The sequence below is a fragment of the Kogia breviceps genome, chromosome 3 (genome assembly GCF_026419965.1).
Source record: "Kogia breviceps isolate mKogBre1 chromosome 3, mKogBre1 haplotype 1, whole genome shotgun sequence".
NCBI classification, from domain to species: Eukaryota; Metazoa; Chordata; class Mammalia; order Artiodactyla; family Physeteridae; genus Kogia; species Kogia breviceps.
Genome location: NC_081312.1, coordinates 173,797,701 through 173,816,564, shown reverse-complemented (window position 1 = coordinate 173,816,564; position 18,864 = coordinate 173,797,701). Strand labels below are relative to the sequence as shown.

The 18,864-nt window shown below is 36.4% G+C and overlaps 1 protein-coding gene across 4 annotated transcripts in view; it reads right to left on the bottom strand.

Annotated features, from left to right (window-relative positions):
* PLXDC2 (plexin domain containing 2) overlaps nt 1-18,864 on the bottom strand; it is a 434,034-nt gene that overhangs the window by 59,438 nt on the left and 355,732 nt on the right. For all 4 annotated transcript variants that reach the window (XM_067030372.1, XM_067030371.1, XM_067030373.1 and 1 more), the window contains 2 exons: nt 12,451-12,598; nt 10,976-11,014 (listed from right to left, as the gene is read on the bottom strand). In XM_067030372.1, the coding sequence (XP_066886473.1) occupies nt 10,976-11,014; nt 12,451-12,598 (187 nt within the window). The remainder of the gene's footprint in view (nt 1-10,975; nt 11,015-12,450; nt 12,599-18,864) is intronic.

The following is an 18,864-nucleotide window of genomic DNA, read 5'->3' as shown; positions in this document are numbered from 1 at the left end:
TCGTGAGGGGAAAAAAATTGAGCTGGAGGAATCAGACTCCCTGACTTCAGGCTATACTACAAAGCTACAGTAAACAAGACAATATGGTACTGGCACAAAAACAGAAACATAGATCAATGGAACAAGATAGAAAGCCCAGAGATAAACCCATGCACCTATGGTCAACTAATCTATGACAAAGGAGGCAAGGATATACAATGGAGAAAAGACAGTCTCTTCAATAAGTGGTGTTGGTAAACCTGGACAGCTACATGTAAAAGAATGAAGTTAGAACACTCCCTAGCACCGTACACAAAAATAAACTCAAAATGGATTACAGACCTAAATGTAAGACTGGACACTATAAAACTCTTAGAGGAAACATAGGAGGAACACTCTTTGACATAAATCACATCAAGATCTTTTTTGATCCACCTCCTAGAGTAATGGAAATAAAAACAAAAATAAACAAATGGGACCTAATGAAACTTAAAAGCTTTTGCACAGAAAAGGAAACCATAAACAAGACGAAAAGACAACCCTCAGAATGGGAGAAAATATTTGCATATGAAAATGGACAAAGGATTAATCTCCAAAATATATAAACAGCTCATGCAGCTCAATATTTTTTAAAAAAACAACCCAATCCAGAAATGGGCAGAAGACCTAAATAAGACATTTCTCCAAAGAAGACATATAGATGGCCAAAAAGCACATGAAAAGCTGCTCAACATCACTAACTGTTAGAAAAATGCAAATCAAAACTACAATGAGATATCACCTCACACCAGTTAGAACGGGCATCATCAGAAAATCTACAAACAACAAATGCTGGAGAGGGTGTGGAGAAAAGGGAACCCTCTTGCACTGTTGGTGGGAATGTAAATTGATACAGCCACTATGGAGGTTCCTTAAAAAACTACAAATAGAATTACCATATGATCCAGCAATCCCACTACTGGGCATATACCCAGAGAAAACCATAATTCAAAAAGACACATGCACCCCAATGTTCATTGCAGCACTGTTTACAATAGCTAGGTCATGGAAGCAACCTAAATGCCATTGACAGATGAATGGATAAAGAAGATGTGGTACATATATACAATGGAATATTACTCAGCCATAAAAAGGAACGAAATTTGGTCATTTATTGAGACGTGGATGGATCTAGAGACTGTCATACAGAGTGAAGTAAGTCAGAAAGAGAAAAACAAATATCGTATACTAACGCATATATGTGGAACCTAGAAAAATGGTACAGATGAACTGGTTTGCAGGGCAGAAGTTGAGACACAGATGTAGAGAACAAACGTATGGACACCAAGGAGGGAAAGATGCGGTGGGTTGGGGATGATGGTGTGATGGATTGGGCGATTGGGATTGAGATGCATACACTGATGTGTATAAAATTGATGACTAATAAGAACCTGCTGTATAAAAAAATAAATAAAAAATTTAAAAAAATGGTCCACATCAAAAAAATTATAACTTCTTCCTGATGTATGACCTTTTTATCATTTGATATGTTCCTCTTTACCTCTGTTGCTACTCCTTGTCTTTAAGTCTACTTAGTCTGATATTTAGTAGCCACTCAAGTTTTCCCATGGTTAGGTTTGCAGGATATATATTTTTCTATTGTTTTACCTCAAAATCTTTTACCTAAAATCATTTTACATCTCTTATAAACAGTATATAGTTGGATCTTGTTTTTAAAAAGTCAGTCTGATAATCGATGTTTTAAATTGGAGTGTTTATTCTCTTTATATTTAATATAATTATTGGTATGGCTGAATTTGGTCTGCCATTTTGCTATTTGTTTCCTTTGAATTCATCCATTACCTGGTCAAATTTTTCCTCCTCTCTTGCCTTCTTTAGGTTAAACAAATATTTCTTAGAATTCCATTTAAATTTATCTCTACACTTAAAAATTTTTTCTTTAGTAGTTGCTGAGCATGATGTTAACATGTGTTAAAATCACTTATGGTTGAAATTTTATCCAGTAAGTTGTCAATTCATTACTGTAACTGAAATAATAACATTTGGTCACAGTAGCTTATTGTACTGTTATGAATTAGTGTTAAATTAACTCCTGTCTTTGTTACCCAAGATACATTTTAAAACTTGCATGGTATTATTTGAACACTGCAGAATAAAATTAAAGCAGCAATTAGTCTGAATGGAACAGTAAGCCACTGGAAACCTAGCTGTTGAAAATAATAAACTAAATTTACCATCTAATGGATTAAAATACTGTCTTTAAAGCTTTATGCCTTTTAAAAAATAGCATACCTTTTCTCTCACAAAAAAAATTTTTTTTTGCTTGCTTAAACTGGTTCAGCTTACTACATGAGCCATAAGCATTGATTTAAGCTCACATGAAAACACTTAGTGTTGATGTCATAAAACCCCAAGGATGGTCACCAAGGTCAGCAGGCTCCAAATACATATTGGCGTGCCCTTTATATATTAATAGGAGGCTCCATTTTCCATTCCCCTCAGAAATGTTTTATGAGTTCTTTCAACTCCTGGACACCGTACCCTGACCTCTCCCACTCACTCTTGCCCCATTGCTTTGTATCCTATTATACTGAGAAACTAGCAAGCCCAGATGAACTCCCTCAACTTCTCCCTCTCACCTGGCTCATTTCATTAATGTGGACTGACCTGCCCCCACTTGCACATATATCACTTCTTTCTCAGTCATCTCTCAACTCCTTTTCTTCATGTCCTTTTTCTCCTCCACACCTCTAACATGTAAATATGCCCCTAAATAAAATAACAGAAATCTCTACTTCTCTTCTCACCAAGCTTCTTTTAAGTAGCAGTGTGTCCTGTTTGACTTCAATTTCCTTATTTCCTATCGACTTCTCAGATTCTGTCTGGGGATTGTGCAGCTGTGGACTGTAGAACTGCCAGGTCAAGGTCAACAAATATCAACAAGCTACCTAATCTAATGGTCACTTTTCTTTTTTTTTTAACTTGTCTTGTCTGCAGCATTGACATTGTTCTCTACTCCCTCCTTGAACTTTTCTTCTTCTTTGTTTTCTGTGATACCAAACTCTTCTGATTTTCCTGCTGTCTCTTTTACTCTGTTTTCAGTTTCCTTCACAAAATCTCAAATGCTGTGTTCCCTCCTTAGTTCTCTTCCCTCTTCACTTATATATTATTCTTTTGTAATCTCATTCACTCTGATAACTTCAACTATCATTTATATGTTGATGATGCCGAAACTTATATCATTTGCTTATATTTCTCAAGTGAGTTTCAGATTTGCATAGAAAAATGCCGACTGGACATCTTCATCTGGATGTCCCACAGACACTGCAAAGTCAGTATGCCCAGTTTAAATCCTTGCCTCTCCTAAAAACCTGTTCCTCTTCCTGGTTCCCCTCTTAACAGCACCATCATCCACCAGATAATTAAACCCAAGCCCTGGGAGCCATCTCAGTCACTTTCCTATCACATAAATCACACATCCAATCAGATATTAGTTATGTAGCTTCTACTCATTAAATATATTTCTCCTATCCATTCTATCTCCTTTATTCCCATTATTAACCACTACTTTAGTTTAGCCTCTCACTTTCTTCTATGAATTACTAGTAGTCTCTTAACTAGTTTTCTTGGTCTCAGTCTCACTCCTTTCCCACGATCCCTCAAGAATGACCTGCTAAACATGGAAAACTTTTCATGACACTCCTTTGTCTAAATGATGTCAATGGCTGCCAGTGTCTTCAGGATAAAGTTTAAACTCCCTTGCCTAACATTAAACATTAAAGGCTATGAGCCCTGAAGCCCCTACTTGTCTTTCAACCTCACCATCCATCACTACTTGTGTATATCTTTACCCTAACCAAGTAAACTGTGGCCACTAGAGTTAGCTAAATAGAGTTTGATGTTTCATGCTACTGAACCTCTCTGTCTTTGCTGATCCCTCTGCTGAAATGTCATTCTTCTGTCCCTTCTCTATACAAATCTTAACCACACTTCAAAACTCGGATCAAGCATCATCTCTTCTGGGAAGCTTTCCCATAATTCCAGTTTTATTTAGGTGCCTTTTCTCTGCCCTCATGGTTTTTCCTCAATCTATCTTTGCACTTTCCACACTATACTTAATTATTGATTTACTACTCTATCTCATCCCACTAGACTACCTGCTTCCTCAGAGTATGCACAGCCCTTGTTTATCTGTGTATCTCCATCTCCTACTAATGGGCATATTGCATAGTAGTTTAAGAAATGTTTCTTGAATAAATCAAATCAAGTCAAACCAAATCAACACGAAAGTTAATCATCTAATTTTCTAGTGACAGACGCATTATTTTAGTAGCACAAGGCAATTAATCATGATCACTAGGCATTTCATACTAAAAAAACCTATAATAATAACTTTATACATGTTGATTACCCTAGGAAGGGTCACAAGAAATATTGGGTCACACAAAAACTGCTCCTGGGGCCCCTCATAAATCCCAGGTTCCAAATCTAATGGTACACGGAAGTCTTTTTCCTCCAACAGGAGATCCCCAAGCCCACGTTTCTGACAAGAAGAGAGCCGGCAGAAAATTATATAGGAGATGAGCACAGAAAGAAAGGTAGGCATTGATCAATGAGAGGATGTAGTAAAACATTCTGCTGATGGCAAATGGGGAGTGTATTTAGAGCTGCTTCTTGGAAGCCATGTGTGTGTATTTCTTGAGAGGTTCTGCTGCATCATTTTGTTCTATGTTATATCAGAAGCATAAACTCTACAAATCCTGATAAAGGAGAAAATGTATATTCCGATGTGATTTTTCTTTTACTTTTCCTATGCTGGATAACAATTTTTTAAACAGTTGGGTTGAAAAAATCAAAATAAAGGAGAAAATGTATATTCCAGTGTGATTTTTCTTTTGCTTTTCCTATCCTGGATAACAATTTTTTTAAAACAATGGGTTGAACAATGAAATTAAAATTTTTGTGGGTCAAAAATGCTAAAAAAAAAATAAGCAATTTCATATGGTTCAACAAAATAAAGAAAATGTAACTTTTACTAAAATAAATAAATTTGTAACTGCTAAAATGGACTAATTTTCACATACTATACTAAACATGAGCTATAACAAACATAATGCTTCTGGGTCCCTTGCCTCTGCTGAGCAAGACACATTCTCGATGTGTAGACCGGGGTAATTTCTAGTTGCCACCAATTAAAGTGTTGCTTTAGAGGAGTCATGAGGTAAAGGTAAGGAACAACGGGTGGATTCAGTGTAAGAAATGGCATTCTTATTTGGGGGATTCTGGCAGAAAGAAATCAAGAATTCATGCAATACTTGATACTCAGTGTGGTCTGTGAACTGGTGGTTTCTGCATTATCTGAGAATTTGTTAGAAACGCACTGCAAAGAGTTGGGCTCCACCCTGGAACTACTAAAGCAGAAAATGCATTTTAACAACACTCTCTCTTCCTCCAGTGATTCCGATGCTTTTTAATATTGATGAAGAATTGCGTCAGACCACTCGTTCTCAACTGAACTTTACATGGGAATCACCTGAGGGCTTAAAAAGTATTGATGCCTGGGTCCCAGCTCCCTAGGCTGAGATTTAAGGGGTATGGAGAACAGCCTGAGCTCTGGGGTTTTATGAGCCAGAATAATAAAATTAGATGAGAATAACTGGACGTTTCCCATGTACATGTAAAGTTGAAAACCACTACTCCGGAAAAAATTCGAGGAGAGAAATTCTTAATCTTAGGGAACATTCAAAATAATATTCTGAAATATAAGAAATTTTCACTAGTATGGCACATATACACTTTATTACAGAGTTAGTGCTATCATGAAAAGTAGCCAAACAGAGCAAAAGATAAAACCAAGTGCCAAGATACTTGACAGTTTCAGAAACAGAAAGTGATAGATATTCAAGAGTCTGTCAAAAGGTAATAACAGTTTCCCTTTGCTTACAAGACTGTGACCTATGGGAAAGAAGTAGATGAAAAAAAAAAAAATAGCAAGGGAAGGTAGGGAAACAAGTGAAAGATAATTACTTTACTTTAATGATTTAAGTATTAAGGTAAAAAAAATAATTCGACTGAATAATAAATGAAACACTAGACACTTGATCAGTCGCTACAGACTAGGTAATAAAAATACGACCCTAGAGGTAGTCTAGTGAATAAGTCAGAATAATGTTCTAACATTTTATCTTTGGATGAAAAGTCTTATATGTTCAGAAATAGAAAACTAAACACAACAGGATCAGAATTTAGGCCAGTCATTCTGTAGTTCATTCAAAGTATTTCTGTATTAGCTCTTTGAAATCAATCACTTGGCAGATTTGTACCCCAGAATTAACTTAATCATGTTCTGCAAACTACTTAATTTAGTTATTTCAGCATCCCTTTGATGAAAACCCCAACTTCCAACTCAAGCACGCCGCCTTTCAGAATCCCAGTTTAGTAGACTTCCTAGCAATAAGAAGAAATGACAAACACAGTGCCACCTGCGTGATACAACAATGCTGTCTGGAGTGTCAATACTTTAAATATCATTAGCAATTAAGAACTTACATTCAAATATATTTTTAAAAGAAACTTAATTTTATCAAAGGAAAGAACCTTCAGAGGAACCAAGAGAGAATGCAGTTTTTGGTACCCTGATACATCTCAGTCAACAAATTTTAAATAATAAAATCAATCACAGGATTTTAGAGCTTGAAATAATTTTAACATCTGCAGTGTAGCAGAATGGTACAACTCAATTTGCTGAATTGAACTGAATCTGGTTGAAGATTTCACTTCTCAATTAAAAGACTTTGCCATTGATTCAACTTGCAAACCTTTTTCAGCCAGCCCTAAATATAATTTTATCCAGTTTGCATCTTGAAGACATGTACATTTCTATTTAGGTGGTGAGTGTCATTTGGAAGCAACTAATTAAAGGCCAAAGAAGGCATTCAATAGCTGTACCTGCTAAAATATATAGCTAGGTAATTCCTTAAAAATGCGACTCTTAAAAAAGCTTTTGCCAGGGCTTCCCTGGTGGCGCAGTGGTTGAGCATCTGCCTGCCAATGCAGGGGACGCGGGTTCGAGCCCTGGTCTGGGAAGATCCCGCATGCCGCAGAGCAACTGGGCCCAGTGAGCCACAACTACTGAGCCTGCGTGTCTGGAGCCTGTGCTCCGCAACAAGAGAGGCCGCGATAGTGAGAGGCCCGCACACCTTGATGAAGAGAGGCCCCCGCTCGCCGCATCTAGAGAAAGCCCACGCACAGAAACGAAGACCCAACACAGCCAAAAATAAATAAATTTAAAAAAAAAAAAAAAAAAAAAAAAAAAAGCTTTTGCCAGAATTTGAAAACCCAAGGAAGGTATAGTTTTAAGTGCCTATAACCATTATCCACAGAAATACATATATTTAAAGAATACTTTCTAGGAACCCTTTAATGGAGAATTAAACCTGAATTTCTCGAGAAACCTAGAAGTTTGAAAGAATTTAGTTTTCGATCATAAACACAGAGTAGCTCTGTAGTATGCAGAACACATGCCAGTGCTTCAGACACGACTCAGTTACACAGGAGAATGAATGCACTGTTTTTCAAAGAAAGGTTAAAATGGAAACTAATGCATAATTACACAGGAAGAGGAAATTTCATTTCCAAATACTTATAAGTATAATCAGTTAGAGTAGGTGTGAGTAAAACTCCTTACAGTGGCATCTCCCCTGTGAAGTTTCTAAGAGGCCTCAACTGCGAGGGGGCAGCCATGCTGTGAGGCTGCCAAGGACCTGGGATCCACGTCAAGACTAAATAAATTCACATCCCAGCTCTGCCACGTACTAGCGAGGTAAACTGACTTTTCTGTACCTTCGTTTCCTCAGCTATAAAATGGAAATACAAATAGGACCAATTACAGGGGTATTGTGTGAATTACATGAGTTAATATACGTGCAGCATTTAGAACTGTGCTTGGAACATAGCAAAGAGTGTCTTTCCTCTTCTTTTTTCTTTTCTTCCCCCCCCTCCCCCTCCTTCTCCTCCTTCATTTCTTCCTCCTACTTCCTCCTCCTCCTCTCCAGTCCTTCACTTAAATAAGGGAGCAGAAATGCTACTTAATTAGACATCTGTATTACTCGAAACTTAATATTATAAACATGCAAGTAGGAAGATTTCAGTTGGAGATAAAATGCTATCTTTACATTAGTTCTTCTGAGTTTTTGTATTCAGCCATTTACCATGGGAAATCAATGCTATATCTTACTAAGGGGACCTGCACTCCTTAGGAATCGTTCTCTTTTTTTTAGATTTTTTTTCAGTTTCTTTTCTCCAAACTATTTACAGAGCTTAGAATTTTTACTCAACCCTGAAGGCTAATGAAACTTCTCCAATCAAACGACTAGCTTGAAATTTGCAGAGGCTCTACCTAGACCTAATCTAAAATGCACAACTGAGATTTATCAATAGTGATTTAGCAGACTGGAACTCAGTTTGTGTCCTGAGACTGAGAATCCCTGTCGTGTTCCTTTGGTGTCCAGCTGTACAGAAATATTTTATGTTTTCATATCAAAGATGAAGGAAAATCTCCTGGAAAGTGAATATATAATCACATCAGCTATGGATTCCACTAAGAAAATCAACTACTTTAACTCAAAGAAATATCCCAGGAAGACTCAGAGCCGAGGTAATCCAAGATCTAAAGAAGATGACGTATGTAAAGGCAGAGAGTCTAGCTACACATTGACTGCTTTGAAAAATGTCACCCTCTTTTCTAGAAAATACAGACCTCTAAATTAAAATGGTTTTAAGAACAGCCAATTAAATCAAGAAAGAAAATGTGCTGCATTTCTTTGCAATAATACAGAGCAATTTATAAAAATGTCTTAGCTTGCATTGAAAAACAGTCTCAATAAATGTGAGAAAACATTTAAATTAGGCATCCTTTTTCATTATTACCTCAATCTTGCAAAAATGTTAAGCTGGAAGGAGGAGGAGGAGAACGATGCTGAATTCTGTTTTCAACATGTTTAATTAACTAATGAAGGTGGATTTAAATTGGCAATCCTTCCTACATCTCCATATTCCGTAAAATAAAAAGCAATGATAGCATGTTATCTTAATAAAGTTGCTGTAAAAAGTAATGTGTGATATCCCTTAAGTACTCTTCAACAGGAACATTTGTCTTAACACTGGTCAGGTTGGTCTGCTCTAACTGCACTTTTAGGAAAAGTGCTTTATAAACAAACCTAGCTATGAAAAGAGTTCCAATGTATAGACATATTTAAGTCTTACTGTGATATTTTGGAATTCTGATGGGTACCTGATGCATATTAATGATCTAAATATCATCTGAAAATCCAATAGTCAACTCTTCTAGTATGACAGAAAAGTCCTCCATTTCAATCTTGCAATTTGCTTAACTTGATGTCTCAGCATCATAAGATAGTTTTAATGCATCGCATTAAGAAAATCTTCAAAGTTTTATGATTCCTTGCTGCATTAAACAAAACACAAAACACTAAGTCATTGAGATGCTATTTGTAAAAAGTTTTAATGACCAAATAGCAGAGAAATGCCAGGTACTAAATCTTTATTACCATCTTGAAAGCTCTTTCGAATCTATGCTCTCTGAAAGCAGGGAATTTGTCTAAACCTTTTTCACTACCATAGCAACAAGCATGTAACAATCTCTTGCAATTAGCAGGCACTAGGCAGGAATAAATGAATGAATTCATGAACGAACAGTAAAAGTTTTAAACAGTTTTCCAGAAAATAAATCTCTTTCATTTTCTTTCACCCAGAGTATCTCATACTTATTTGATCACATGACTCTTTTGTGTTTTTTGTTAGCATTATGGAATATTTTGGTCATATTAAAGAAAAAAAAGAAAAGACAGCATGGAGAATAATATAACAAACACACATGTAACCACTACCCATGTTAAGAATTAAATGTAACAAATACAACAGAAGCCTCTGGGTACCTCTCCTCCACTTCATTCATCTCATACTATAACCCTCTCTCAAAATGAGGTAACCCCAACATGAGGACATGGGTTCACTAACATCCTGCTCTGAGAAATTTTGAACTAGGGGATTGCTAAAGTCCCTTCAAGCACCAAGATTTTATTTCTAGCGTGTATTATGTGGCAAATGGTCATCTGTGAAGCTATCCACTTACTGCATTAATACAATAATGAACAAGAAATTAATGAAATAAAACACTTTGCTACAGAAGCAAGACAAGGGACAAACGATGTAATAATGATATATATGAAGAGGCTAGGTAGCTTCTCTTTTAAGTAGACTGATCTAAAGATATAGATACAGATATATAGTAACCTAAGAAAACACAGAAGTAATTGTTACTTGACCTAGACTGAGTCATTTAGGAACTATTCTCTACAGTTATAGAGAAAAACATCTCTAACAATGTATATATTGGATTCTGACTTAGGATATCACCTGGGGCTGCAAAAGTAAAATTGTGTCTAGGTCGGTGTCACAGTGTACCCACGTTTACGTAAGAGATGCTGCTTAAGAAGAGGAAACCCCCTTCCTGAGCTGAATAAACAATTACTAATAACACATCTCTTTTATGAAATCCAGCATTCTATGATAGAGCTGCACATATAAATATGAACTAACATAATTTAATAGGAAAAGAACTATTTTTAAATTTTTAGTCAATATCTTTCTAAGCCTTGATAGTCACATGTGTAACTAAAAAACCTAGGACTACAGCAACAAGGCATAGCAAGATGTGTGGATAAATTTTCACTTATAATTGGTCATTGGTGTCTTGTAGTTTTACAGGCAAATACAAAGATTAGAATTTCATTCCACTATTGAAACAATTTGACCTTTCAAGCCAACCGCTGAATTCTTCCTGTGTTACATACCAACAGGGAAAGAAATATAACCTTACTCTATATTTAGAAGTCCACAAGTCCCTTCCATATTTAAATAGATAAAATAGATTAGTATCTAAAAATTTTTATAAAAGAAAAATATCAGTTCCTACCTCCATTATCTTTTAGATGTAGAGCTATCTTGGTATCATCTAGAAGAGAAAAGTCAAAGTTATAACAGAAAAAATTTTAAGGTGCACAAATCTTAAGACCAGTAATTGTCTACTAATGCCTTAACTATAATAGGAATAGCTTTTGATATTTTACTGAGTAAATTTCTAGGGCAGTGAGAGCAGGTCTTAGGTTATATGATGTAATACTAAACTTTCTTACTGAGATTGCAAGATGGAGACTTCAGTAAATTATTATATGACTCTTAAGAGCTGTGAGAAAAGTACACTGTTATAATTTTACCTTAAAATACATTTATTTTAATTTTCTAAAATGACTTATTATAATTAGACTCTACAGTCTTTATTTATTTTAAAAATCAAGATCAAGAAAATTCCCAGTTAATTGGAATAGTAAATATTTGTCTGTATTTACAAATTCAACTTCAAAAGTTAAATGTTTACTTATTGCTACCAAATATGACCAAAATCATATATGAAAAGATCTTGTCCTAGGTGAACAAAATGTAGAATGTGCTCTTTTATATTTCAGTGGTGTATTTCATTCTAAAGGATAGGATTCAAATTACAAAAATACTTTTCTCAGGCTATATAACAACCCCAAATAAGATGGATTAAAATATAACATTGGTTTTAAAAGCAATAAAATATATTTAGCAGCTAGCTGTCCTCCACCTCACTTTATCACTTTATTCCAGTTAACTTTTAGTATCCAATTAAATTTCAATTAAAAGATTCAAGTTTAATTTAATATCTTATTTAGATGAAAGCAAAGTTTATGAAAGTAAACAAGTAAGACCATGTTTTCCCCTTTAAAGCTTACTCTTGGCCAAGCGGTCTCACATTTCTCCCCAGCGGTACCTTTCAGAATCGATGGTTAACAAATTTAGGCTAATATACCTTCTTCCCCCAATGAGTTGTGCTTATGCATTAATGTTCTTTAGTATTTCTGCCTTTCCTGGTAAAGGAAATGTTTTTCAAGTACAATTTCTGTGTCATACACAGTGCCTCTCTACAGGTTATAGACCAGCATATTTTATTGACTGTATCCAAGCAAATATTAATAGAATTGCATATAAGTAGGATTACCTATTGTTCAGAATCCAGAATCAATGGACATTTTCTGTGCATTTTGCCTTTCTATCCTGTGACTAAAACGTTGACTACCGTTATTACAAAGTTTAGCAATATGAAAGGAAGTCTTTCTTTCTTTTCTAGGGAGGATGAGTAGCCAGGATCACGCTGAAAGACTAAATCTCAATAAAAGGCATCCATAGATTAACAAAAACCCAGCACATATTTTTATGCCATAATAATTTTGTCTTTTCCCTTTTAGACATCCCTAAGAAATCCAGTTTGCCAATGAATAACTTTCTCCCTGGAGGGCTTCTCCAGCGCATGTCAACACAGTGAGTTCTCCCTCCTTCAGTAATAAAGCAAAAGTATCTCCAGGGCACCTTCTGTGGGCAGGCTGGTGGGAAGCCGGGATGTCGCTGCTCTTCTGGTGGTCGTCAGCACCCTGAATTGTGTGCTCGTTGCTCGTATGGTGGTGGTTTGAGTAGAACGTTCCACTGGCTCTGTGGTGTCACAGAGCTTCTCTTTTGACTGATGAAGAAACAAGGGGGAAGACAATTTGAGTGATCATACATATGTTTTAAAATTATATCAAAGAAGTTGGGCTGTAAAGCACAAAAGCCTCTCAAATAAAGATGAGGAATGCATTATTTTTGTACAGGACTATAGTTATAGATTTTACTAACTTTTAAAGTAAATAAAATAGACAAGAGAAAACAATTGAATGTTAGAAAGCATTTCCATCTTTAGATATTTGGATTCCATCATTTCTGCTATTAACCTTTCATATTACTGTTTATCTTAACCTAAATTTTATATCAGTATATTTATAAAAGACATGATGGGAAATGTTCATACTAGAAGAAAAACATGCGCATAAAGATAAGGTTTAAAACATGCTTAGGCGTGTGAAGAACGAATGTATTCCATTCACATCAAATTGGTAATGCTAAATTTTAAAAATGTGGTAACTGCTCCATACTACTTTACTGTTTGAAAAATAATCCACCACAGGATGAATGGATATTTAAAATTAAAATTTTGTTTTCCTTTATGAAATATTCAAAACCACCCAAGCAAAGGATTGAACAGCACTCAGGTGGTCACTTAGTCTATCTTCTCCTCAGCAGAGCTACATGAGGAAAAGGTGCATATTGTATTGTTCATTTATAGCCCACAAGAATAAATAATATGACATTTACCAGTAACAATCTCCAACATGCAAACTTGCATGGTTTAGAAGTTGGCGTTTCTCCCTACCTCTTTGTGCTTCAAAGGACTCCATCCCTCTGGTGGGCCTTGAGTAGAAGATAACTATTCTGTACGTGGATGGCACTTACCCACATTTGAAAATTATTATTGAATAAATAACTTTCTTAAACTCCTCTTGTCATTAGTGAAGTACAATTCACCGTACTGCTGGCTCGGGAAGAGCTCCCAAGATGGCTTCCTTGTCACCGACTAAATATGACACAGCTTACTCCCTCCTTCAACATCCTAGCGACCCATTCAATTCCCCAAACTTTAGTTCCTGCATCTTCTCAGCTCAGTGACCTCGTGATCTCCTGCTTGACTCCACTTAATCACCATCCCCACACCCTGGACCTTCTCTGTGGTTGGGAATGCTTTAGCTCTGAAATCATAAATTCAGTTATCCTATTTTCAGTCTATCCATGTAGCTGTTCACTCACATTCTTCTTATCCAGCGATTATGCAGAAAGCCCAAGCACAAGGATTTTCTCCCTTTAGTCTCCTTATTTCCATCACTTCAACCTCTTTTTTCAATACCTTTAAGCATGTTGCCCCCCCCCTTTTTTTTTCCCACAACACCTTCTTTTCCACAACACTTTCTTCAGAAAATCTGCAGGACTGAAGAGAGTAAAAAGTCTGCCTTTTCCATGCCTGAGCTGGAAAACAATCCTATAGCCTCCCACTGGGAGCTCCACAAACTTACCTCCTGCACGCCCAGCGGGGTTCTGTGCTGCCGGGCAGTCCTGCCCTGCTTTGCCAATTATCCTCAGTATCAATTTCAAACCCTCTCCACTCTACTTAGAACTGCCACCCCACAATGCCTCTACCAATTTTATCCTTGGGTTCACTTTTTATTTCTTTGATAAGGGTCAGCAGCAAGAATTCTTTAAATTTACTTACAAATCACCATCCTTACTTGAACCGGAACTGACCTGCCCTTCCTCCTTCTGTTAGGATGGATGGGGGCTATGGTATACAGCTGTTCTCTCAATCTCTACTCTGGCCCAGCTCCGCCCACCTTCTCAGGTATTGGGAACCTTCTCATCGGACCCCCTCCTTGCGCTTCAATATTTCATCTCTAATTCCCTCCTGCCTTGTTAGCGGCCGCACTTAAACATACTCAAGCATGTCCAATCTTATTTTCAAAACTCCGTCTTCATTCTTCTCCACATGCACCCCAACATCATCTTGCTTCTCCTTCCATTCAGTCAGAATTCCAGAAACACTGATCAGCCTAGGGCTTCTCAGACTCCCACAAACTTGTTTTTACCCAGTCCAACTTAATTGAAACTCTCATACCAATGTTTTAAAATATCTCCTTATCTACTAAATCTTCCATGTACACTCTTGCTATCTCATTAGTGTTAGGCACAGTCTGTCCACTTTCTAATCTTGGATTCTGTGACACACACTCATCAGTTTTCTGATACCTGTCTAACAACGCCATCTCCATTTCTTTCTCTCCCTTAAGTGTTGGTGGTCCTTATGCATCTTTCCTGGCCTGTCTTTTCTCTATATGCATCGTCACTAGCAATCTCCTCCATACCTATGATTTCAATTAACATCTTTATGTTAATTATGCATAAATCTCTGTCTTCAGTCTACATTCTTCTCTTGAATTTTAGGCCCAAATATTCATCTATTGGCTTACATGCCTGTGGATATCACAGACATCTCAGGCTCAGTAAGTCAGTAAGTCTAAGCTGGAACTTGTCACACATTATTCTCCTCCTGTGGTCTAGTCTCAAAAACAGTATTATTAATCACCGTAATGTTTAAGGTAATATCCTGAACTTGTTTTGCTTATGGCAGTAAAGGCAGACTACAGACCTTAAACGGTCCTCCTGTCACAATACAAGTGGATTCTGGATAAAACACGAATTTTAAAGCATTACTAGGATTTTCGGGAAGTAAAGAAAATCTCTGAGGGGGTCTTTCTTTTGCCTCTCCCACAAAACAAAATAAAGCAAAAGCTGTGTGTTATAAAAAAAGTAGGAACAATATATATTAGGCAAAGTAAAAACACAGTTTGCTCTGAGGGTAAAAATATCAAAAATTAATTATGCTCTAAGGAGATCAAGCCTTCTACCAGCAGTAGATGAGGGAGATAAATCCAAACCTCTCCTCCCCATATTAAGGCAGGAACACATGGTGTCCCCTAAAGCCCTCAGGTTCCCATCATCAAAACTTCTTTGGTGAAAGCATCACCTATTTACATGCTAGGGATTCCCATGGAAAAAGATCAAACAAATGCCCTTCTAATTAAAGGACCCAGAAACACAGAAAGAAAAAGAATAGTCTGACAAAGAGCCAGCAAAAACAAAGAACAACATAATTAGACTAGCAAAACCTTTTACATAGTAGGGGCATCAAATATGGGATATATAAAAATTATATATGAAATATTTAAAGAAATGAAAAGTAACATTAAAAAATGAACTAATATCACAGACTATAAAAATGACTTGGCAGATTTAATAAAGATTAAAATTTTAGAAATGAAAAATATATTTGTGAAATTACTACCTTAATGGACAGGTTCAACAGCAGATTAAACAAAAGGAAGAGAGGATTAATAAACTGGCAAATAGATCTGAAGGAATCCCCCAGGATACAGCATAGAGAAATAAGAAAATAGATGATATAAAAGAGAGGTTAAAAGATACAAGAAAATGATGGGAAGGTCCTATCTCCAAAGAGCTCAGAAGGTAAAAATAAAGAGAATGAAGACAGTCTGACTGAATAGTATATTTATCACATGTCCGGAATTTTCACCATAATCTTCTTTGCTGTAAATATCTTTGTCACATGTATTTTTGCTGAAAATATTTTTGCCACATAACTAATTGGCTGTAAGGCAATTTTGCCATAAAAGATAAAATAATTGGCTGATGGTTTGGTTTGATGTACACAATATAAAAATCATAACAGATGGTGATGATTTGCCCCAAGAGTTGGTTTCTTCTTTGAAACACACTACATGGGAGGAGAAAGAGGCCGAGGGCCTTGAAGGAACAGAAGTGAAACCATGTTTCTCACAGAACTTTGTAATGTCTGTCAATGGACATGCGACAAAATACTAAGAACAAACAACAGTGCAGAGGCTTTCACAACACAGTATAAAGCTCAGTTATGAACATGCATCCCAGTATTTGGAAATTAATACCTTTCTTACATAAGGAAGAAATTTTAGTGAAAATAACATTGGGATGCTGAATAAGGAGACAAATCAATAAACAAAAAAAGAGTGTAATATGATGAACAAAAGACTTGGAAGGCAAGTGCTTAGGTACAACACACAGAATAAAGTCAGTTATTTTCACAGCATTGTCATGAGTCTACACGCACGTTAAATGTGTTCAGATATTTTGTATTTTGCAATAAAGTCTTTTTAATTTTGTTATTCATTTTTCATGTTTCATTATGTCCTTTCTAACGTCTCCCTTTTATTTTTTGTTGTTTTATCTTTTATGGCAAAATTGCCTTATGGCCAATTACTTATGCAGCAAAAATGCTTGTGGCAAAGATGTTTATGGTAAAGAAGCTTATGGTGGAAATACCTAGAACCCATTTATCAAACTTCATACCCAAGCAATACGAAGACACACATCCTTATTGAGCACATGTAGATCACTTGTACAAATTACTCATTCACTATTCCATTAAAAGTTCCAACCAATTTTAAAGAATCAGTATCATATAGAATGTGCCCTGTGACAATTCAATTAGGTAAGAAATCAATAATAAAAAGATGAAATTTAAAATGGAGAAAAGACAGCCTCTTCAATAAGTGGTGCTAGGAAAACTGGACAGCTACATGCAAAAGAATGAAATTAGAACACTACCTAACACCTTACACAAAAATAAACTCCAAATGGATTAAAGACCTAAATGTAAGACCAGACACTACAACACTCTTAGAGAAAAACATAGGAAAAACGCTCTTTGACTTAAACCACAGCAAGATCTTTTTTGACCCACTTCCTAGAGTAATGAAAATAAAAACAAAAATAAACAAACGGGACCTAATGAAATTTAAAAGCTTTTGCACAGCAAAGGAAACCATAAACAAGATGAAAAGAAAACCCTCAGAATGGGAGAAAATACTTGCAAATGAAACTACAGACAAAGGATTAATCTCCAAAATATACAAACAACTCACGGGGCTCAGTACCAAAAAAACAAACAATACAATTAAAAAATGGGCAGAAGACCTAAATAGACATTTCGTCAAAGAAGACATATAGATGGCCAAGAGGCACATGAAAAGATGCTCAACATCACTAATTATTGGAGAAATGCAAATCAAAACTCAGGATGGCCATTATCAAAAAATCTAGAAACAATAAATGCTGGTGAGGGTGTGGTGAAAAGGGAACCCTCCTGCACTGTTGGTGGGAATGTAAATTGATGCAACCACTATGGAGAACAGTATGGAGGTTCCTTAAAAACTACAAATAGAACTACCATATGACCCAGCCATCCCACTACTGGGCATAAACCCTGAGAAAACCATAATTCAAAAAGAGTCATGTACCACCATGTTCATTGCAGCACTATTTACAACAGCTAGGACATGGAAGCAACCTAAGTGTCCACTGACAGATGAATGGATAAAGAAGATGTGGCACATATATACAATGGAATATTACTCAGCTGTAAGAAACAAAATTGAGGGCTTCCCTGGTGGCGCAGTGGTTGAGAATCCGCCTGCCGATGCAGGGGACACGGGTTTGTGCCCCGGTCTGGAAAGATCCCACATACTGCGGAGCGGCTGGGCCCGTGAGCCATGGCCACTGAGCCTGTGCATCCAGAGCCTGCGCTCCGCAAAGGGAAAGGCCACAACAGTGAGAGGCCCGTGTACCACAAAAAAAAAAAAAAAAAAAAAAAAAAAAGAAACAAAATTGAGTTATTTGTAGTGAGGTGGATGGACCTAGAGTCTTCATACAGACTGAAGTAAGTCAGAAAGAGAAAGACAAATACCGTGAATGCATATATATGGAATCTAAAAAAAAAAAAAAATGGTACTGATGAACCTAGTGGCAGGGTAGGAATAAAGACGCAGACATAGAGAGTAGACTTGAGGACATGGGGTGGGAGGGGGAAGCTGGGCTGAAGTGAGAGAGTGACATGGACATATATACACCACCAAATGTAAAATAGATAGCTAGTGGGAAGCAGCAGCATAGCACAGGGAGATCAGCTCCATGCTTTGCGACGACCTAGAGGGGTGGGATAGGGAGGGTGGGAGGGAGGGAGACGCAAGAGGGAAGGGATATGGAGATATATGTATGCATATGGCTGATTCACTTTGTTGTACAACAGAAACTAACACAGTATTGTGAAGCAATTATACTCCAATAAAGATCTATTAAAAATAATAAAATTTTAAAAATAAAATAAAATTTCCATAATTCAGAAATGTGATATAATTCACAATCCAATGTAAATTCAGTAAGAATATTGACAAGATGGATTGACTGATTACAGATCTTGCAAGTTGAGTCTAAAATTTATGAAGAACAAAAGAACAAAAGCCCCAAAGT